The 23,787-nt window shown below is 44.2% G+C and overlaps 1 protein-coding gene across 12 annotated transcripts in view; it reads right to left on the bottom strand.

Moving 5' to 3' along the window:
* LOC126035273 (growth hormone receptor-like) overlaps positions 1-23,787 on the bottom strand; it is a 190,468-nt gene that overhangs the window by 63,403 nt on the left and 103,278 nt on the right. For all 12 annotated transcript variants that reach the window (XR_007504891.1, XR_007504890.1, XM_049793660.1 and 9 more), the window contains one exon: positions 20,559-20,638. Coding sequence is in view for 10 of the 12 variants with exons in the window: in XM_049793660.1 (XP_049649617.1) it covers positions 20,559-20,628 (70 nt within the window). In the remaining 2 variants the exon portion in view is untranslated. The remainder of the gene's footprint in view (positions 1-20,558; positions 20,639-23,787) is intronic.

Genomic DNA, 23,787 nt, shown 5'->3' with positions numbered 1-23,787 from the left:
TGTGCACCCACCACCAAAGAATTGAAGACTGAGGACCAACGGGACGCCACTGGATCCATGGTGATGACTATCCTTGCAATTCTATCTTGACTGCTTGCTTGATTTCTACCTTTTCTTCCATTCTATCCTATTGCTACTATTTTCTACTTTTGATACTTTTGATACTAAAAGCTCTTTTGGGTATACGGCATTTGACCTTGTTTGTGTCTTAATCTTGCTCTTGGGATCATATTGAAAGCTTCCCTGACGTTGGATCGGGACAGAAGTCCACCAAGCACCCTGTGCAGAATAAAGCAATCTCTCCTGAGTGTGTGAGATTGGTCTATTGCACACCGGGTAACGAATCCACTTTTAGGACAACAATAACAGAGATAACTGGATGGGAAAACTGGCATATACGTTATTTTGCAGGGCATCTGACTGAAGCTGATTGTTCATGAAGTGTTTTTGGCAGGCTTGTGAGTGAAGATATCCAAAGGCTTGAAACTCTTCAGTAAATGCTGGAGTCACAGATGTGGTTTGGAGGAAAGGACAAAGGAGACAAGTCTCTTGCAATCCAAGTTAGCATTTGAACCATTGGATCTACTCAGTTACAAGCCTAAACATGGATTTTTAGGGGCATAATTTAAGGCTACTATACCTGAAAATTTCAGCACTATGTTTTTATTTTCTGTGTTTTCTTACAAAATATAGGCCTGCATGTGTCTTCCACTCTTAGAAATCCCAAATCCCTTACTGTTAAAATATCATGTATGCTCCTAACACAGAAGAAAGACAAGGTGAAATCCTTTCTTCTCAATGTGAGAACATAGATACTGTCACATTGGCCCAGACAAATGGCTTATCTGAAATATATACTACTGGCTAGGAAGCAAGAGCAGTAACTCAAAAGTGCACAGACTCAAGGCCTTCCCTCAATTTTTTTCTGCTAGCCATCAAAGCCATATCTAATCACAATGGAAAGTGATGATGGAAATACTACTTTGCTCTCTGCCAAACTGAATCTTCCCTCCAGCTGAAATGGCTTAGCCAGATCAGAGTGGTATAACTTACACTTCCCTGTGCCAAGCTTTCCAATCCTGGCTCCTGGAATGGCTCTATAGCAATTTCTACTGCATAATGGAACATTATTCTTGCTCAGAGATACTTAAACTTCTGGAAATAAGGCAACTATTCTAAAGGCTTTGTCTGCAGGTAAAAGTTTTAAATACGCATTCTTGACAGTTCTGCCCCTGTCCATGTAAAATAGAATGCACTAAGCTGATCATGATTTTGAACTTTTCAGGTTTTACTGCCAACTCTGCTTTGGCTTGTGTTCCATACTTCTATAGCTGCATATAATTGAGAAGTAGGTGACACAGAGAAAGGCCTTAGCAAAGACACACCAGTTAGAAGAATTCAGAAGAGAAAATGACCACAATGAACAAATGACTACCAACTATATTATGGTACTGAGACAAGGGGAGTTATTATTGGAATATATGACTGAGACAGAGAAACAGCTGATTTTAAAAACAGCAGGGAACCTTGCTGAAAATCATTATAAGATCACAGGAGGGGACATTAAGGAATATTTCCCTCTCCAAGACCCAAAGTGGGATGCTAATAGATCTACACATATAGAAAGATTGCAGGGGTATCAGGAGTGGATTATAAAAGGAATGGAGAGAGCGATCCCCAAACTATAAATTGGTCAGCTTTATATGCAGTTAAACAGAGTCCTTCCGAGTCTCCATCAAAATTCCTGGATCGACTGAGGGATGTAATGCGCCACAGCACACCGCTGGATCCTGGGTCAGAGGTAGGAATACAAGAATTAGTCTCCCTGTTTTTGGGTCAGTCTACAGGGGATATAAGGCACAAACTTAAGAAATTACGCCCTACAGAGAGTAGGAATTTAGAAATATTGTTGGATGAAGCATGGAGGGTATTTAGTAACAGAGAAGAAGGATAAGGGCAAGGGCAAAGGAAATTAATGGCTGTTATTCAGGAAGAAAGAGGAAGAGGGCCTAGACGAGACTTGCCCCGACTGGGCAAGGATCAATGTGCTTTGTGTAAGAAATTCGGTCATTGGAAAAGGGAATGCCCAAGGAACAAGGAGGATCAGAGGGCTCAAACAGGAAGAACGGTAGCCCCTGTGAAGGGAGACTGAAGGGAACCTGGGGAATCTACCCTAGCAGATCCACTGGTTATAATTAAGATAGGGAAAACACAAAAAGAGGTAGAATTTTTGGTAGATACAGGAGCAACACACTCGGTTTTGAATCAGGCTTTGATGCCCCTGGGAAATGATTATGTCATGGTGAAAGGAGCAACTGGCCAAAGTGAAAAGGCATATTTTTGTAAACCTTTAGAATATAAATTAGGAAAACAGTGGGGCATTCATAAATTTTTATAGATGCCCAACTCCCCAAAGGCACTTTTGGGAAGGGACTTGTTGGAACAATTGAGAGCAAAAATTGTATTCAAAAAGGGAGAAATTACTCTGGAGGTAAAAGATCAGCAATATATTCAAATATTGAGCCTAACCTTAACCAGTCTCCCCCTAGAAGGAAGCATTAACGAGGACATCTTAAACCAAGTGTATCCGGGGGTATGGGCTACTGATGCACCTGGAAGAGCAAAAAGTGCTCCACCTGCTGAAGTTAGGATCAAGCAAGGCCAAAAGCTGGTAAGAATTAAACAATATCCCCTAAAGAAAGACGACAGAGAAGGAATCCATCCGGTGATAGAAAAATTTTTGCAGTTGGGATTATTAAGAGTGTGAGTCTGAATTCAATACCCCTATATTACCTGTTCGGAAGCCCGATGGATCATATCAGGTGGTCCATGACTTACAGGCAGTGAATAAGATAACTGAAGATCTTTACCCCATAGTGGCGAACCCATATCCCCTGTTAACTGTATTAACACCTGAATTGACTTGGTTTACTGTTTTAGATTTGAAGGATGCTTTCTTTTGCCTCCCTCTCCATGAAGCCAGCCAAAAATTATTTGCATTTGAATGGGAAAACCCCAAGAGTGGTCGAAAGACCCAGCTCACTTGGACGGTGTTGCCACAAGGATTTAAGAATAGTCCTACCATTTTTGGCAATCAGCTTGCAAAAGACTTAGAATCCTGGGAAGCCCCGTCTGAGGAGGGGAAGCTGTTGCAGTATGTGGATGATATCCTGATTGCCACCAAAACAGAGAAAGATTGTATGACATGGACAGTGAGTCTGTTGAATTTCCTGGGACTCCAGGGGTACCGGGTATCCAAGAAAAAGGCACAGGTAATGCAACGCAAAGTGAATTATTTGGGCTATGAAATTAGTGCGGGACAAGGAACTTTGGGACAGGCCCGTAAAGAGGCAATATGTCAAACTCGGAGACCTCAGACAGTAAAAGAGTTACGGACTTTTCTGGGAATGACAGGGTGGTGCCGATCGTGGATCTACAATTATGGATTGCTTGTTAAACCATTGTATGCGTTGACAGCCACTGAGCAGAAACACCTTGAGTGGAATGAGACCGAACGAGCCTTTGAGCTACTGAAAAAGGCTTTGATGTCGGCCCCGGCCTTAGGACTCCCAGATGTGAGTAAGCCTTTTCTTCTTTACTCCCATGAGAAGCAGGGCATTGCCCTGGGAATATTAGCACAAAACCTGGGCCCATATTGAGGGGCAGTTGCCTACCTCTCTAAGCAGTTAGACACGACTGCAAAAGGTTGGCCTGGATGCCTGCGGGCGGTTGCAGCTGTGATACTGAATATACAGGAAGCCCGAAAGTTTTTTCTGGGCCAGAAAATGACTGTTCTGGTGTCTCACACAGTATCAGCAGTACTGGAAGCAAAAGGTGGACACTGGCTCTCTCCACAAAGATTCCTGAGATCTCAAGCTATATTGGTAGAGCAGGATGACGTGGAGATTGTAGTCACTAACATTGTCAACCCAGCTTCTTTTCTCAGCGGGAACACAGGAGAACCGGTACATCATGACTGTTTGGAAACCATCGAAGCAACATACACCAGCCGCCCAGACCTGAAAGACAGCCCCATGGAAAACGGGGAAACTTGGTTCACAGACGGAAGCAGTTACGTCCTAAATGGTAATCGACATGCGGGATACGCCGTCACCACCAGCCAAGAGGTAATAGAATCAGGGGCTTTGCCCACGAACACCTCCGCACAGAAGGCAGAAATAATTGCTCTAACCTGCGCCCTGGAATTGGCCCAGGGCAAAGTTGTGAACATTTATACAGACTCAAAATATGCCTTTGGAGTCGTACACGCACATGGAGCAATTTGGAAGGAGAGAGGACTAGTGAGTTCTCAAGGGAAAAATATCAAACACGCAGAAGAAATTCTGAAGTTAGTGGAAGCTGTCCAGCTCCCTAAGAAAGTAGCAATTATGCATATTAAGGCACACCAAAAAGTGAGCTCAGATTTGAAAAAGGGAAAGAGCTGGCGGACAGTGAAGCAAAACAAGTGGCCAGAACAAAGGTAAAAACAGAAGGGGCCTTAATTCCTGATAGGCAGATTTCCCTAGAAGGTAAGCCAGAATACACTAAGGAAGATCAGAAGCTCATTACAGAGTTAGAAGGGTCATATAATGAAGAGGGGTGGGCTCATACCCCACAGGGCAAGCTAATCGTTCCCTCTTGCTTATTATGGCATTTGATACAGGAGGAACATAGAAAAAGACATTGGGGAACAGAAGCTCTGTATAATCATTTGATAAGAGAAATTGTGGCTAGAAATTTATACACCACGGTGAGACAGGTGACACAACAGTGTGATCTTTGCCTCCAGACTAATCCTAAGAATACCCCCAAGCTGGAAATGGGCCAGATTGGAAAAGGCAATGGGCCTGGACAACAATGGCAAATTCATTTTACAGAACTTCCAAGAAAAGGGGGGTATCGATATTTATTGGTATTAACTGATACCTTTTCAGGTTGGCCAGAAGCATTCCCAACAAGAACAGCTAAAGCTTGGGAGGTAACTAAAATACCGGTACAAGAGATAATACCATGTTTGGGGGTTCCAGCAACCATATCCTCTGACAGAGGACCACATTTTGTCTCAAAAATAGTACAACAAATTAGCCGCCACTTGGGTATAGATTGGCAGCTTCATACTCCATATCACCCCCAGTCGAGTGGTCAAGTGGAAAAAATGAACCCCTTAATCAAACAGCAAATTGTGAAATTAGGACAAGAAGCAAATTTGATATGGCCTCAGTCTCTCCCTTTAGCCCTTCTGCGTATACGAACAAGACCAAGGGCGAAAGAAGGACTGAGCCCCTTTGAAATTCTGTATGGACAACCCTATGGGATACAGAGAGGGGTGTCTCTACAAGTGGGGGATGAAATTATGACTTCTTACATGGTGGCTGTATTGGTTTTGTTTGGCAAGGTTTTGGTAGCGGGGGGGGGGTTTACAGGGGTGGCTTCTGTAAGAAACTGCTGGAAGCTTCCCCTGTGTTCGAGAGAGAGCGAGCCCATATTAGCCGGCTCTGAGACGGACCCGCCGCCGGCCAAGGCCGAGCCAATCAGTGATAGTGGTAACGCCTCTGTGATAACATTTTTAAGAAGGAAAAAAAGTTGGGACGGTGAGAAACTGCCGCCGGAGTGAGGAGTGAGAACATGTAAGAGAAACAAGCCTGCGGACACCAAGGTCAGTGAAGAAGGAGGGGGAGGAGATGCTCCAGGCGCCGGAGCGAAGATTCCCCTGCAGCCCGTGGGGAAGACCCTGGTGAGGCAGGCTGTCCCCCTGCAGTCCAGGGAGGTCCACGGTGGAGCAGATATCCACCTGTAGCCCATGGAGGACCCCACGCCGGAGCAGGTGGGTTCCCGAAGGAGGCTGTGACCCCGTGGGAAGCCCGCGCTGGAGCAGGCTCCTGGCAGGACCTGCGGATCTGTGGAGAGAGGAGCCCACGGAGCAGGCTTTCTGGCAGGACTTGTGACCCCGTGGGGGACCCACGCTGGAGCAGTGTGCTCCTGAAGGACTGCACACTGTGGAATGGACCCATGCTGGAGCAGTTCGTGAAGAACTGCAGCCCGTGGGAATGGCCCACGTTGGAGGAGTTCGTGGAGGACTGTCTCCCGTGGGTGGGACCCCACGCTGGAGCAGGGGAAGAGTGTGATCAGCCCTCGTCCTGAGGAGGTGAAGCGGCAGAAAATAACGTGTGATGACCATAAACCCCATCCCTGTCTCCCTGTGCCGCTGGGGGGGCTTGGTGGTGAAATCCGGGAGGGTAGTTGTGCCCGGGAAGAAGGGAGGGGTGGTGGGAAGGTGTTCTGAGATTTCATTTTACTTCTCATTACCTTGCTCTGGTTGATTTGTAATAAATTGAGTATGTTTTGCAAACTGAGTCTGTTTTGCCCGTGACGGTAATAGTGAATGATCTCTCCTGTCCTTATCTCGACCCGCGAGCCTTTTGTTATATTTTCTCTCCCCTATCCAGCTGAGGATGGGGGAGTGATAGAACGGCTTTGGTGGGCACCTGGTGTTCAGCCAGGGTTAACCCATCACAGTCTTTTTGGTGGAGAACGCGGGCCTGGCACATCAGACCCACAGAAGTATAAGGCTTTGGTAGACACTGGTGCACAGTGTACACTGATGCCATCAGGATACAGGGGCACAGAATCCATCTGGATCTCTGGAGTGACAGGGGGATGCCAAGAATTGACTATACTGGAGGCTGAAGTGAGCTTGACAGGGGACAAGTGGGAAAAGCACCCCATTGTGACCGGTCCAGAGGCCCCTTGTATCCTTGGCATAGACTACCTCAAGAGAGGGTACTTCAAGGACCCAAAGGGGTGCCGGTGGGCTTTTGCTGTAGCCACTGTAAATGCAGAGAAGATCAAACAGCTATCTACCCTGCCTGGCCTCTCGGAAGATCCCTTTACTGTGGGATTGCTGCAAGTTGAAGAACAGCAGGTGCCTATCGCTACCAGGACAGTGCACCGTCGGCAATACCGGACAAACCGAGACTCCCTGGCTCCCATCCATGAGCTGATTCATCACCTAGAGAGCCAAGGAGTCATCAGCAAGACTCATTCACCTTTTAATAGTCCTATATGGCCAGTGCAGAAGTCTGATGGAGGATGGAGGTTAACAGTAGATTATCGCGGCCTGAATGAAGTGACACCGCCATTGAGTGCTGCTGTACCAGACATGTTAGAGCTTCAATATGAACTGGCATCAAAGGCAGCCACATGGTATGCTACAATTGATATTGCCAATGCATTTTTCTCCATTCCTTTGGCAGCAGAGTGCAGGCCACAGTTTGCTTTCACATGGAGAGGTGTCCAATACACCTGGAATCGGCTGCCCCAGGGGTGGAAGCACAGCCCTACCATTTGTCACGGATTAATCCAAATGGCACTGGAACAAGGCGATGCCCCTGAACATTTACAATACATAGATGACATCATCGTATGGGGCAACAAGGCAGAAGAAGTGTTTGAGAAGGGAAAAAGAATAATTCAGATTCTTCTGAAAGCTGGTTTCGCCATAAAGAAAAGTAAGGTCAAGGGACCTGCACAGGAGATTCAGTTCTTGGGAATAAAATGGCAGGATGGTCGCCGTCATGTCCCTATGGATGTGGTTAACAAGATAGCAACTATGTCTCCACCAGCTAACAAGAAAGAAACACAAGCTTTCCTAGGCCTTGTGGGGTTCTGGAGAATGCATATTCCAGGTTATAGTCAGCTTGTGAGCCCTCTCTATCGAGTAACGCGGAAAAAGAACTATTTTGAATGGGGCCCTGAACAACAACAAGCCTTTGAGCATATCAGACAGGAAATAGCTCGTGCAGTAGCTCTTGGGCCCGTCCGAACAGGACCAGATGTACAAAATGTACTCTACACTGCAGCTGGGGAACATGGTCTCACCTGGAGCCTGTGGCAGAAAACACCAGGAGAAACCCAAGGTCGACCATTAGGGTTTTGGAGTCGGGGGTACCGAGGATCAGAAGCTCACTATACCCCGACTGAAAAAGAGATCTTAGCAGCATATGAGGGGGTTCGAGCCACTTCAGAAGTTGTTGGTACAGAAACATATCTCCTCTTGGCACCACGATTGCCCGTGCTACACTGGATGTTCAAAGGAAACATCCCCTCTACACATCATGCAACCAGCGCTACATGGAGTAAGTGGATAGCATTGATCACGCAACGGGCTCGACTGGGGAAATCCAACCGCCCAGGAATTCTGGAAGAGATCATGGAATGGCCAGAAGGCAGAGATTTTGGAGCATCACCTGAGGAGGTGACTCGTGCCCAAGAGGCACCACCATATAATGAGTTATCAGAAGATGAAAGGTGTTATGCTTTGTTTACTGATGGATCCTGTCGTGTGGTAGGGAACCATCGGAAGTGGAAAGCTGCTGTGTGGAGTCCCACACGACAAGTCATTGAGGCCACTGAAGGAGAAGGCGAGTCAAGTCAGTTTGCAGAAGTGAAAGCCATCCAACTGGCTCTAGACATTGCTGAACGAGAAAAGTGGCCGGTACTCTACCTCTATACCGACTCCTGGATGGTGGCTAATGCCCTATGGGGGTGGCTACAGCAGTGGAAGAAGACCAATTGGCAACGCAAGGGTAAACCCATCTGGGCAGCAGCATTGTGGCAGGACATTGCTGCCCGTGTAGAACACGTGACTCTAAAGGTACGTCATGTAGATGCTCACGTGCCCAAAAGCCGTGCCACTGAAGAACATCGAAATAATGAACAGGTAGACAAGGCTGCCAAAATAGATATAGCTCAGGTGGACCTGGACTGGGAGCGTAAGGGTGAGCTATTTGTAGCTCGATGGGCCCATGAGACATCGGGACATCTAGGGAGAGATGCAACATATAGGTGGGCTCGTGATCGAGGGGTGGACCTGACCATGGAGGCCATCACACAGGTCACTCATGAATGTGAAACATGTGCTGCAATCAAAAGAGCCACCAGAGTAAAGTCTCCCTGGAACAGAGGGCGGTGGTTGGGTTTTCAATATGGCGAGGCCTGGCAAATTGACTACATTGGACCACTGCCACGAACACGCCAAGGCAAGTGCTACGTACTCACCATGGTGGAAGCAACTACTGGTTGGCTAGAAACATATCCTGTAAACCATGCCACTGCCCGAAACACCATCTTAGGCCTCGAAAGGCAAATTTTATGGCGACACGGTACCCCAGAAAGAATTGAATCAGACAATGGGACTCATTTCCGAAATAACCTCATAAGCTCCTGGGCAAAGAAACATGGCATTGAGTGGGTGTACCACATACCCTATCACCCGCAAGCATCTGGAAAAATTGAGAGATATAATGGACTGTTGAAGAGTATGTTGAGAGCGATAGGCAATGGGACATGGAAGCATTGGGATGCAAATTTAGCAGAAGCCACTTGGCTAGTTAACTCTAGAGGATCTGCTAACCGTCCTGGTCCTGCCCAAACAAAACCCCTACATACTGTGGGAGGAGATAAGGTCCCCGTGGTGCACATGGGGAAGTGGCTGGGGAAGGCAGTGTGGATTGCACCTCCCATGGGAAAAGGCAAACCCATTTGTGGGATTGTCTTTGCTCAGGGACCTGGGTGTACTTGGTGGGTAATGTGGAAGGATGGGGAGACCCAGCGTGTGCCTCAAGGACATTTAACCTTGGGGGAAAAATAATCTGTGATGTGAGTTGTATGTTGTAGGAAGTAATGTAGCAGGAATGACCTGAACCGCAGAGGAGTGAACTTCGCAAGGAACCAGACAAGTGCATCGGTGACCCAAACCAAGCCGACGTTGGTGCCCAACGATTGAACGTACTGCTTCTCCTGTCCTGACCACTCATCTTGATGGATGGGACCCAAGTCATAACCTGTGTGTGAACATCTGAAGGAGTGGAAGAAGCCCCTGGAATATCTATCTCTTAAAGGACAAGGGATAGTAATTAATAAGAATGTATAAATCTGTACGTTGGGTATAAAAGTTGTTTAAGTATGTAGTTTCAGTTGTAAGTGTTGGTAAGAAAGGATTTCAGTAATGAGAATTAAATACAATAGTATGGTTAGAAGATATCTGTATTAAATTATGTGGGACCTGAGCAGGACGCAAATGGTATGGAATAAGGGGTGGAGATTGTATTGGGTCTGGCTGAGATGGAGTTAGTACTCCCTATAGCAGCCCTCATAGCACTGTGCTCTGCAGCTCTGTAGCTAGAAAGGTGTTGATAACACACCAGTGTTTTGGCTACTGCTGAGCAGTGCTGGCACAGCATCAAGGCTGTCTCTCCAACATTTTTGCCCTCCCCTCAATGGCAGGCTGGGGCAGGGCAAGATCTTGGGACGGGACATAACCAGGACAGCTGACCTAAACTAACCAAACAGATATTCCATACCATATGACGTCAGCTCAGATATAAAAGCTAAGTGAAGGGAGACGGAGTGGGGGGCATTTTTGTCTTCCGGAGCAAGCACTACACGTACTGGAGCCCTGCTTCCCAGGAAGTGGCCAGACATCGCCTGCTGATGGGAAGTAGAGAGTAACATCATTTGTTTTTTCTTTGCTTTCGCGCGCGACCTTTGCTATCATTTTATTAAACTGCCCTTATCTTGACCCACGAGCCTTTCGTTATATTTTTCTCTCCCCCGTTCCAGCTGAGGAGGGGGAGTGATAGAGCGGCTTTGGTGGGCACCTGGCATCCAGCCAGGGTCAACCCACCACAGTGGCATTAGGTAAGCAACTTAATAAAATCAGGAAGCATGTGGTAGGGACTCGAGGGAGAGGTTTGGATGGGCCTGTGCATAATATACAACCAGGAGATTATGTGTATGTAAAGTCTCTTACAGAAAAATCTCTGGAGCCGCAGTGGGAATGACCATTTCAAGTACTACTTACCTCCTTCACCGCGATTAAGATCAAGGAACAGAACGCCTGGATCCATCACACTAGGGTGAAGAAGGCACCCAAAGGACAATGGACTTCACAAGAAAAAGGACCTTTGAAGCTCAAATTTGTGAGACATTGATTGTTATGTTCCTGAGTTGGACCTTGTCCAAGGGGCAGGCTTGGGATCGAAATACTTATTTAAATATGACAGAGAGTATCTCGAAAGTACTAAATTTATCAGATTGTTGGGTATGTAATCCCCTTCCTCGAGGGAACATGGAATTCCCCTTTTTAGGAATCCCGACCACAAATTGGACATCTCTTATTAAAGACGGGCCAGACAGGAATGGATCATGCCCTCATGTGCCGCGATTGAGAGACGGGACACAGCTTGATGCAAGCAAAACGTCCATTTTATTATGATTCTTCACATACATTTATACTAGTTCAGGCTAGCGTGTTCTAAGCTGATTGGTCCAAATTCTACGTTAAGCATTTACAGATACATTAAGCATTCACAGATTGGCTAATGCTAAAGGAATTTTTTAAACATTTACTTCTATTTACAGCAATCTATCTTGAGCAAGAACAATAGTTCCTCTTCTACAGGGTGATTGTTTTAAAGTCTCACCAGCTCACAATCCTCTGTACAAACATAGAGTGAGCAGTCTTTGTCTCTTCTAATCAAAGTTCTTATCTTATCTTTCCCAGGGCCTATGGCGGACAAGTTCTAGCACACCTCCTTCTATCAATTTAGCAGTGCTGGGGGTTTTACTGACACCAGACAAATCCTGTCCCACACTCATGGAAAAGGAAATACCCAGCGGGGACCCAACTTTGATTTGGAGGTGCCCAACCCTAAAGAGATCTTAATTACTGGCCGTTGCTTAAATATTACTGATAATATTTGGGGAGACATGGATAATTGTAGCCTTGCGGAAAATCTGGGAACTTTTGATAAAGGAAAATTAGAACGTCTTGGGCTAAACTTAAGTATCAGTTTCTATTATATCCAGAAACCAAAGGGTGGGCCAGGAAAGAAGGGGAAAGAGCAAGACAGAAGGGAGACGCATCTCGGTCCAAAATGCAACACAGGGCCAGGATACTGGTGGCTCTGTGGGGATGGCAGGGCCAGAAAGAGTTTACCCCAGAACTCCGAGAACTGGAAGGGACACTGTGTTCGAGGATACCTTGCACCTCAGGCCAGTATGTTTGAGGGAGCTTCGCCTCCCCAAGGGTTTTTGAGAACACCTTGGCTCCGTGTAAAACGGGCTGAAAACCCACTAGTTATTCAACCTACTGGGTACCATAGTTTTGTCCGATGGTTAATCCCCTCTTTAGGGGTAAGCGAGTTGGAGAAAGCTATCGTGAATATATCTGCTACATTAGAGATTATAGAAAGTGCTACAACTGATGCAATTCGAGGGTTGCAACTGGAAATACAATCCCTAAGTAGTGCTCCAAAATAGAATGGGATTGGACATGCTTTTAGCAAAAGAAGGGGGCTTATGTGTAGTTATAAACCAAACTTGCTGTACCTATATCAATCAAAACCAACGAATTGAAACAGATCTTGAGGAGATATGGGAAAGGACTAAAAAACTACACGAAGTTTCCCAAGATGACACTTCTTGGGGCTCGACAGGCATATTAGACAAACTAACCTCCTGGTTGCCAAATTTGACATGGTTAAAGCATTTGTTTGTCACTATAATAATCATCATTCTGTTGTCTGTGGTCCTTTGCATAGTGGTTCGATGTGGCCTTTTGTGCTGTAAGAGTACAGGAGACTCTTACAGTGAATGGAAAAAGAATCAGTTACAACGAAAACTCGAGACCAACAAATACTTTGAGAGGATGCTAGACAGGGAAATAATGTGTTAGAAGTACTAGGATTAAATATAGTAAAAGAATTTACTATTTTCTAGAAAAGGGGGGACTGAGACAAGGGGAGTCAAAAGAATCTTAGTAGACATAATAAAGGGGGGCGAAAGAAGATGTTTAGTGCTTACATTGTTGAAATTAGCTGTGGCAGAGACAGTCCTTGATAAGAAGAGCTGGTGCCAAGAACCAGCCAATGAGGTAAAGACAGTCCTTGATAAGAAGCAGGAGCAGGCCCCAAGAGCCAGCTAAGACTGGTCTTGCGGCTTGGGTGAATACCAAGAAATCACTGAGCCTGCACAAGGAAAAAGGTTACTAGCGGTGACGAAGAGGAGTCATCTATCTTCATCTCTGCGACCACCAGACGACCACCATAAAGAGGCCCTGCGCAGGCGCAGTTGGGAGGAGACTATGGAAATGACCTCTCGGAGCTAATTTTAATATGAAGCGGGGATAGGTCATGCATATGTATAGGCATATTGTAAATATGTAATACCTGACTGTATAAACTTGAGGCGAACTGCCGAGTCGGGCGTGCACGACTTTGGTGGGACTACCCCCCCGTGCTGCCCAGCGCTGAATGAACATACCTACTTTACAATCTCACTGATTGTGGAGTCTGTTTTCCGCACGTCAGTTCTATTATTTACCAAGAGGAGGCAGCTTAAACTAAGGAAAGATTCTGCCCCCTTTGTCATTATCTTTTGTCACTTCCTAACAAGATTAGGATCGTTATATATGCAAATACATCTAGTCTTTCTGACCATAAAAAAGTAATTAAAAATAAATAACCTTCATGTATGAGAAATGGCTTGTCACTGCACTGACTGCAATCTATAAAATTTGAGTTTGCCTACATCACAAAACATGTTTTCAGCCAAAACCCCACAGCTATCAATCTTTTTTTCTAAATATTTCAAGCCAGGCAACGAAGTCCCTGGTACCTCCTAACTCCATGAACAGATGGACAAATTTCCGTTTCTCAGCAGAGTATATGCTGCAATTCAAAGGCACCTTACTGCTTAGACTAAGAATTCCTCTGTGTGTCACAAAAGTCAAATCCATGCCTTTAGACAACATCCATCTGCTACTTAATTTCATGGTGACAGCAAGAACCCAACTGTTATCCTGTAAATCCAGTAAGAAGACCCCTCACCTTGGCTGGCAATAGAAGATGTACAGCATGTGGCTGAGCAGTTATGACACTACCCAATAGAAAGCATGTATGCATAACCAAAGGGTGAGACTCAGTTCAAAATGAAGACACCTATATTTAGCTCTCTTTATGCAAGGTAGGGCAAAATCTAATTGCCTAAACATCTGTAGCTATCTCAGACTGCCTAGGGTATTCTGCCTGCCTTCCAGCCTCTGCTTCAAAAGGCAGGTAGTAGGTCATATGCCCTATCTACAAGTCTCATGCAGATTTTTTAAGTACCTGGAGGCTATCCATATGATTCATACATGGATGAGTCTCATCCTTAGGTGTCCAAGCTCCCATGAAGTCAATGGAGAGCTAGTCAATACAGTCCCTGGAATAAAGAACAGCTGATGGAGTTGATTTAGTTGCCTGAAAACAGATGTTCAGGGACATTTGAGATGCCTGACCTTAAGCTTTTTATAAAGCTCTTTAAGATTCTGGCCATTCCAGAAGGATGCAGATGTCCTGTAGGTCCTGTGTCATCTCTGTGAGTCCCATGCAGATGTCTCAGGTGCCCAGGGGTGTCTTTAATAATACTAAAGCCCTATACATGGGTTACAGATACAATCCCTAGCTCTATAATTGGGAGTTTTCACACCCAGTGCACACCTAAACTTAGATGGTTTAATCTGAACATGGAATGCATGCAAAGCATCCAAATACAATAAGTGAGGACACAACAGCATAACAAAAGGATGTTTTGATGGAAGTAAAAATTAGATTTGATATGTCTCAGAAGGGAAAATAATTAATTCCACTTCTTATATAAAAATGAGGAAAATAAGGCATTTGAGTATAACAGCTTTATACAATACTTAAAAAAAGTTGTGATGCAAAAACTTAAATACATTTCTAAAATCAGATTAGATAAAAAGAACAATAAATTCAGGCTTGTAGCTCCTAAAATTATCATTGTACAAAAACAGGTCACTCAAAAATATTTTTATTGTGCTATAATAAAATATGAATGCATCTCTAAACCTGCTTCAGAGGATGATCTAGTACCAAAAATGAGAAAAGACATTTCCCACTTCTTTTCACTGGGAAGAAATTAGTTTTGGAAGTGCTTGAGCTTAAGTATTGTTTTATTAACTGGGACTAATTACCAGTTTATTCCTCTGTGTCTTTATGTGACTGTATTGGTTTTGTTTGGCAAGGTTTTGGTAGTGGGGGGGGTTACAGGGGTGGCTTCTGTAAGAAGCTGCTGGAAGCTTCCCCTGTGTTCGAGAGAGCCAATACCAGCCGGCTCTAAGACGGACCTGCCACTGGCCAAGGCCGAGCCAATCAGCGATAGTGGTAAGGCCTCTGTGATAACATTTTTATGAAGGAAAAAAAATTGGGACGCGGAGAAACAACCACCGGAAATAGGAGTGAGAACATGTAAGAGAAACAACCCTGCAGAAACCAAGGTCAGTGAAGAAGGAGGGGGAGGAGATGCTCCAGGCGCCGGAGTGAAGATTCCCCTGCAGCCCGTGGGGAAGACCCTGGTGAGGCAGGCTGTCCCCCTGCAGTCCAGGGAGGTCCACGGTGGAGCAGATATCCACCTGTAGCCCGTGGAGGACCCCACGCCGGAGCAGGTGGGTTCCCAAAGGAGGCTGTGACCCCGTGGGAACCCCGCGCTGGAGCAGGCTCCTGGCAGGACCTGCGGATCTGTGGAGAGAGGAGCCCACGGAGCAGGCTTTCTGGCAGGACTTGTGACCCCGTGGGGGACCCACGCTGGAGCAGTGTGCTCCTGAAGGACTGCACACCGTGGAATGGACCCATGCTGGAGCAGTTCATGAAGAACTGCAGCCCGTGGGAAGGACCCACGTTGGAGAAGTTCATGGAGGACTGTCTCCCGTGGGTGGGACACCACGCTGGAGCAGGGGAAGAGTGTGATGAGCCCTCCCCCTGAGGAGGATGAAGCAGCAGAAAATAACGTGTGATGACTGTAAACCCCATCCCCGTCCCCCTGTGCCGCTGGGGGGGGGGGTTGGTAGAGAAATCCAGGAGTGAAGTTGTGCCCGGGAAGAAGGGAGGGGTGGAGGGAAGGTGTTCTGAGATTTGGGTTTTTTTCTCATTACCTTGCTCTGGTTGATTTGTAATAAATTGAGTTAATTTTCCCCAAACTGAGTCTGTTTTTGCCTGTGATGGTAATTGGTGAATGATCTCTCCTGTCCTTATCTCAACCCGCAAGCTTTTTGTTATATTTTTTCTCTCCCCTGTCCAGTTGAGGATGGGGGAGTGATAGAATGGCTTTGGTGGGCACCTGGCGTCCAGCCAGGGTCAACCCATCACAGTGACCTACACTCATCAGTTGTAGAGAAGGAACAAGCAGACAAAACTTATTTTGCTTCCTAAACATTTTGCAACCTGTGTCTGGAGCAATTCCCCTTAACCACTTCTGATGTCAGCAGGTATAGTAAACCAAAATAGCTAGGTGTATGCTGGATATGTATTTGAAACACTGTAGTTACATTAATGTAAATATCTCAAACACAAATTGTGTATGTGTACATGAATATAAGCTCTTATTTTTTTCTTGAACCATGATTATTATTGCACAGAAGTAGGTGATCTACTCATGAAGCAGTACTGTCTCTTGTTCATGTACCTAATTAACTAAATTTAAACTAAATTTTCAAAATCACACAATTCCCCATCTTCAAAGCAACCTAAATTCTTAGGTGCCTAAGTTCTATTGACTTAACAAAAATGTCTTCATTATCTGTGAAAATGGATCTTATGCTTTCAAGTCCCTAGGGCACAAGACCCATTTACCTATGGTAATTACCTTCCCATTACTGTGGCCTTTACACTTTCTTTCTACCACTGCCTATGTTCTGCCCTTTATATCGTACGGCACCTCAAGGACACAGACAGCATGTGGGTCAGCATCCAGCTGGCAAGAGGCCACAAGTCCCAAACCTGCTCCGCTCTGACTTATACACAAAGACCTGATGCAGCAGACATACTTGGTCACATTTAACATTGTGATCTCAGAGACAGTGGGCACCCCTGTCACTTCACTCCAGCCATAGCCTCTGTTTAAGGAGACGACAATCCAAGCTCTTAGCAGAAGGAGAGTGTAAAAACTAGCTAGATCAATGGAAGCCTCCAGCAGAACTTGGCACTGGCCTGGAGACAGAAAATGGGTGACTAAATATCCAATATCTGGTCTCAAATGCTGTGCAGTTTTCTGGCCAACTGCTGGCCTCACACCCTCTCCTGCCAGGAGGAAACACGTATGGGATTTCACTGTGTGCCAAGGGTGGATCCGACCCCACTGCACAGAGCCAGCTCAAAGCACAGGCACTTGTAAGGCTGAACATAAGCTTTACTTTCAGGACCTAAAAGTGTGCAGTTCTTCCATGGATCCTTCCATATACAAGTCAATATTACACTGCCTCAGTAATGTGCTTTGGTGTAAGATTAGCAACTACATGTAATTTTTTTAACCTGCTGCCATAAAAAATACAATTACTGAGGTGGATTTGTTAGGGAACTGTGACACCACAGATCCAGTCCTTCAGGCAACGTATCAGATATGGCACAGGTATGGAGCACTTCTAATTAAGTTTATAGGAAGGCCTCAGCAAGACTGCGCTGGGCAGAACTCTGTAAGATTATCAGGATTCATCACCTAGTAATGACTTGGGAGAGGGACTGGATGCTCATGAGAACTTTTGCAGATACAAGCACATTCACATGGGGGAAAAAAAAAGAAATAAAAACAGCCAATAAACATCTCATCTAATACTCTGTCCTAAATCATGCAAGAATGACAAATGGATGTTCTCTCATGCTGTTATCTCAAATATTCTTGTTCAACTTATACTTCCTTATCTGACTTTCTCAACTGAGCATTTCTCCTACTCAGAATAAATGTGTTACAGCATTAGAAGCAGTTTAGTGGTTAGAAATTTATTTTTGGGACAACAAAGCTCTGTTCCCTTCACACACACAATTCTGTAATAATGCAGTGAATCAGGATATATATATTTAGTATTGTGTCTGGATTTAAGCACAGGAACACAATTAAAATGTTCTTCATTTTTTGATTCTGAAGGTAAGCTCATGGAAATTACTATTCCATCAGTATAGAAAAAGTCACCAGTATAGACAAAAGGTGATGTTGTGGTTAAGTTTTATTTATAACACAGATTTTTACTGAACTTAGGACATCTGGACCACACTTCATTTGCCAAGGATCAAAAAATCCTCATGTGCTCTTAAACCTCAAGAGAGAAATCGAATGGTCCAGTAGACTGCATCTGAGCAGAGATTATTTTTGTCCATTGAATGAATGTAGTATAAAATACAGACATTGCAGGGGGAAGGATCAAGTCAGGACACATTTGTTTTTATTCTACTGACCATTCTGTAAGAGGCAATGAATAGAAACTGGTACATGTATCATATTTCACTGTGAAATACTGACTTTCCACATTTCAGCAGAACCAAGGACGAATTTGCAAATTTTATTTCAGTTCATAGGTCTAACTAAAAAGATTGGTACACAAAGGGGAAAAATGAATATATAGCTTTATTCTGCAAATGCCATCAGAAAATTCATCTTCTTTTAAAAAAATCAGAAGACAGAGAAGGATTATAAATACATTAAATAAAGGCCCCACATTGTTTCAACCCAATTTTAATATGAAAATAAACACTTCTCTGCCCCACACTTCCTTACACACTTCTTAAATAGGCACACTCATGGGACATGTAGGTAGCAGAATGGAAGTATTGCTGCAAGTAGGAAATGAAAGTAGGGAACAAAAGTGAAAACTTGATTCATTCATTGCCTTCAACAGTCAGCTACATTAGGAACTCAAACCAAATTTGGTAAATGTTGAAGAAAATGCTGTAACTAGCAGGGGAGAAGAGAATCTTATAGATGAGCTGGTGTCTGATAACACAGAGGATAAGAGACTGAACCACATACATAGAAGTAAACAAACAGAAACCTGTGTTTTCCCTATCCAAACCCCTTTTTTAATAAATAAAATTAACTTTATGGAAAAATTCTCTGAAAACTGATCATTTGAGTTCCAATTATATCTTATTTCAGCTTAATGTCTCCATTAACAACAAAGTAATAACACTTATATCTCTCCAGTGCTTCAGCAAATATGGATATCTAGAAATTTTAAGTATGCAACTCCAAGAAAATGCAGAACTGTATCAGGGCAAGGATACAGTTCTACCTTTAAACTGTAGGACAGTTATGACTACAGGCAATTATGCCATAGCCGTTTGGTTTAGTACCATATTCTAAAACTAACACTAGAAAGGCTAATCAAATGTGGCTTGCAACTCTATAGGTATTTAATTTGCATTCAGTAACACCTAAGTATGGAGCTAAAGGAAAGAAAATAAATAGAGATGTGAGAAATTTTCATTGAAAATTTTAAGTTTATTTACAGTTTGTTGTGGAAGCTGTTTTCACCCCACTTTTTCTAAAATTACTCAAACTGCCCTCTCTGACTTTTTCTGCTAACACTGATTTTGGCTAGGAGGTCAGGAGGGGCACCTGCTTACAGAGCCACCCTGCTGTAGCTGCTCTGTAGCTCTGGGAGAAGTGGCGACACATTCATATAAAATTAGTAATTATGGAAAACTGTTACTGCTCTCTCCAAAGGCCAGAACAAGACTGAGCAGACTAGGTTAACTTGTATTTGTTTACAGGAGCAGATCATAACCAAAGTAGCACAGATAAGTCTGACACAACATAAAACTCCCACTGAAGTTAATGGGATTTCTTTGTTCTAAACGAGTAAAAGACTAGTCCCAAAGGACCAGCCAGAGTCCAAGCAGGCCTCTGGGTGATACAGAAATGGTTCTAAATTGTTGCTGGTGGCAACAAGAAAAAGCATCAGAGAAAGCTCAGCTGGAGCAAATACTTTCCAGCCCTGCATTTAACTTAGAAGATGGAAGAATTGAGGTGAATAAGGATGGGAAGTAGAAGAACTGTGGAAAGTCAGAGGTACATTCAGTGGATGTGAACCCTGGGCAGATCTGTTGAATCATGAACACCACAGGATGTGCATTCAGAGCTTCTCCTAGCTAAAAAGGCTTCTACTGGCTACCCACAGCCAGCTGGCTGGTTGAGGCTACATGTTCTTTTCAAATCCCTTTTATAACATCTACTCAAGAATTTCTAAGTATATTTCTTATGAAACTTGTTCATATTGCCCTCAGACCCAACACGTACAGTCTTAAAATGCTTCCTCCATACTTCCAAATAGCTCTACAATTAACATATGATTATACTAAAAAGACTTGTTAAAGGGAAAAAAAGAAAAAAGTTTCTATAAAAAATTAACCCTATACAATTCTTTCTTAATTTCAGTACCAGAGCAAAGAAAATCCAGGTATCTAACACCAACATTGATCCAGCCTGTTTACACATCACACACCTAATGCTGTCTATGAAATTCACCTTCATTCTGCAACATCTCAATCTCATCCACTATCTTTACAAGAAGATTAACTGACATATTTTTCACATTTCACATGATGTACCCAGGTTACTGCAATCAAGGAACATGCATAATCCTGACACATATAATATAAAAATACTCTTTATATAAAGCTATATATATACATACACACAAAGGCACAGAAAGGTATCATAAAACTTACCATCACTTGCAGAAAGTGAGTCATTTGCACAGACCAATGCCAAAGTAAACAGCAGATGCTGAAGATCCATACCTCTAATTCTGTAATAATAAAAGACATAACAGAGTTTCTTTATAAACTGATATTACATTAGCTAGTTTAATTGAATTTCTGATTGGATTTAAACCAGAAGTATATTTAGTTTACAGTTTATTGTCTCATAAAGCATTACATCATCTTGCAGTCTAGGACAGATCGTAAATACTATATTTACAAGAGAACTAGCTTATGGGTCTCTAGTTCATTTAATATAGAGGGGAAAAAAAATTAGTATTGTCAATCTCTAGCTTGCTTCTAGGGAGTAACCACACTCCCCCCACAGCAGCCTTTGGGGAATGGATCCCAATGAGTAGCCTAGGTTAAATGTGAAAGTAGAAGAATAGTATCTCTTTCAGGGAACAGAGATGATGATGCCCTTTCCAGCTCATGCTCCTCTGAAGCTGTGTTCGTCTTTGCAGGCCAGGTGTCCTGGTTTCAGTTGGGATAGAGTTAATTTTCATTCTAGTAGCTGGTATAGTGTTATGTTTTGGGTTCAGTATGAGAAGAATGCCGATAACACACTGATGTTTTCAGTTGTTGCTAAGTAGTGTTTAGACTAAGTCAAGGATTTTTCAGCTTCTCATGCCCAGCCAGCAAGAAGGCTGGAGGGTGTGGAATAATTGCTGGAGGTGACTTATTGATATGTCCCCCTCTTAAGGGAAGGTAAACCTCCAGGGTGGAATGTGGTGGATATACACGAAATCTGTTCCATAATAATTCCCTAAGCAACATAACCTGCAACCTTAGATGTTAGCAACACCAGGGGAGCTTGGTATGCTGACTCTGAAAGAAACAACACGGAGGGTGGAGCGGAGTGGAGACACCGTGGCCAGGCTCTGTGATATCATTGCAGGGATAGGGAACTAGAACTAATGGAACAAGAATGAAAGGTCCCTGCATTGAATCCACTGAAGCAAGTATGTGAAACAATGGGGTTCTGTCAACCTACTGCTCTACTTCTGATTTATATCATAAGTGCCTCGTTCTGGAGTACTGACATGGAACTTTGCTCATTATAATCTCATTATAATACTAAAACACACCTCCATCCCAAAAGCTACCCACCTTCAAGGTGCGACCACCCTTCACTGCACATGGTCCCAGAATTTTCTCTAGCATATACCTTTAAAAGTAAAGTGAGGAGATTCTACACCAATCATAATAAAGGTATTTATGACTAGAGTCACTCAAGCTCCACCTAAAAAATAAGAAAATATAAAAGGGCTTAAGAGAGGAGGAATGTTAGGGAAGACACCAGCATAAACAAGTCAGGAGGACATTGCTGACTTCTGGGATCAGTCGATGGGCTAAACCTCTCTTCCCCCCCATAGGGACGCCTATTGGGTAAGATTTGAACCCTTGGTTATACCGAGTGCTTCCCCAGGAAACTTAGAAATCTCTATAGAGTTTTTCCATAATTTAGTGTTCTTATAGTCGACTGTATTATTATTTCCACATGCTTTGCAGACAGTGTATTTATCACTGGCAATCCAAAAGAACCTGTACTCCTGTTGCTTTAATAAACTGCGCTGCTCATTAATCTAGCTGTGATAGTTTGTTGAACATGACCAAACTCCTTAAGTCTGGCAATTCTAGTGTGTTGAACGAAGCTAAATTGAAAGTACAGTGCCAGTGCACTATTAGTGCATCCGTAATAATGTTGCTGGTTGAATATATTGAACGTGACCGGATTTATAGTGCTGAATTAGGTATCACCCAGAATCTAAGCCTAGCCACCCCCAACCCTCTGATATCCGAGGACAAGCTGGAATGCAAGGGGGTTTATTTTCTGCCAAACTTCATTACGCTTTAACGCAACAGAGGGGCACAAGAAGCTGGGAGGGGACACAGCCAGGACAGCTGACCCAAAGTGGCCAAAGGGATATTCCATACCATGTGATGTCATGCCTAGTATATAAACTAGGCGGAGTTGGCCTGGGGGGATTGATGCTTGGAAATTAACTGGGAATTGGTCAGCAAGTTGTGAGCAATTGCATTGTGCATAATTTGTTTTGCATATTCCAATCCTTTTATTAGTATTTTCATTTTATTATTGTTATTATTATCATTATTAGTTTCTTCCTTTCTGTTCTATTAAACTGTTCTTATCTCAACCCACGAGTTTTACTTTTTTTTTCCCGATCCTCTCCCCCATCCCAGTGGGTGGGGGGGAGTCAGTGAGTGGCTGCATGGTGCTTAGTTGCTGACTGGGGTTAGACCATGTGAATTGGGTCTGGCTGAGATGGAGTTAATACTCCCCATAGCAGCCCTCATAGCACTGTGATCTGCATCAGTAGCTAGAAAGGTGTTGATAACACACCAGTGTTTTGGCTACTGCTGAGCAGTGCTGGCACAGCATCAAGGCTGTCTCTCCAACATTTTTGCCCTCCCCTCAATGGCAGGCTGGGGCAGGGCAAGATCTTGGGAGGGGACAAAACCAGGACAGCTGACCTAAACTAACCAAACAGATATTCCATACCATATGACGTCAGCTCAGATATAAAAGCTAAGTGAAGGGAGACGGAATGGGGGCATTTTGTCTTCCGGAGCAACCACTACGCGTACTGAAGCCCTGCTTCCCAAGAAGTGGCCAGACATCGCCTGCTGATGGGAAGTAGAGAATAACATAATTTGTTTTCCTTTGCTTTTGCGCGCAACCTTTGCTTTCACTTTATTAAACTGTCCTTATCTTGACCCATGAGCCTATTGTTATATCTTCTCCCCCCCGGCCAGCTGAGGAGGGGGAGTGATAGAGCGGCTTTGGTGGGCACCTGGCATCCAGCCAGGGTCAACCCACCACAGTCCTTTTTGGCGCCCAACGTGGGGCTCGACAACGGAAGTTTTGCATTAAGCATGCTATAGCTAGTTATTAAGTGGCAAGCTCCTGTGCAGGTCACAGAGCTTGTTAGCTGCTTGCTTATCTCTAGCTTGCTGAGTTTGGGAACATGTTAATGCAAATAATGGCTGTGTGCTTTGCCCTGGCATTAATGGCTTTGTTGTGCTGCGGGAGCTATCTTGTGGGGAGAATGAAGGAACGCGGGAATGTGCTAATACAAATAATGTCTATGTGCTTTGTCCTGGCAGTGATGGCTTTGCTGTGTTGTGGGAGCTATCTTGTGGAGGAGATGAGGGAACACATCTCCCTCTCCCT

Source organism: Accipiter gentilis, chromosome W, assembly GCF_929443795.1.
Source record: "Accipiter gentilis chromosome W, bAccGen1.1, whole genome shotgun sequence".
Classification (NCBI taxonomy): Eukaryota; Metazoa; Chordata; class Aves; order Accipitriformes; family Accipitridae; genus Astur; species Astur gentilis.
The sequence above is the reverse complement of the archived record's forward strand: the minus strand, read 5'-3'. Positions and strand labels throughout refer to the sequence as shown.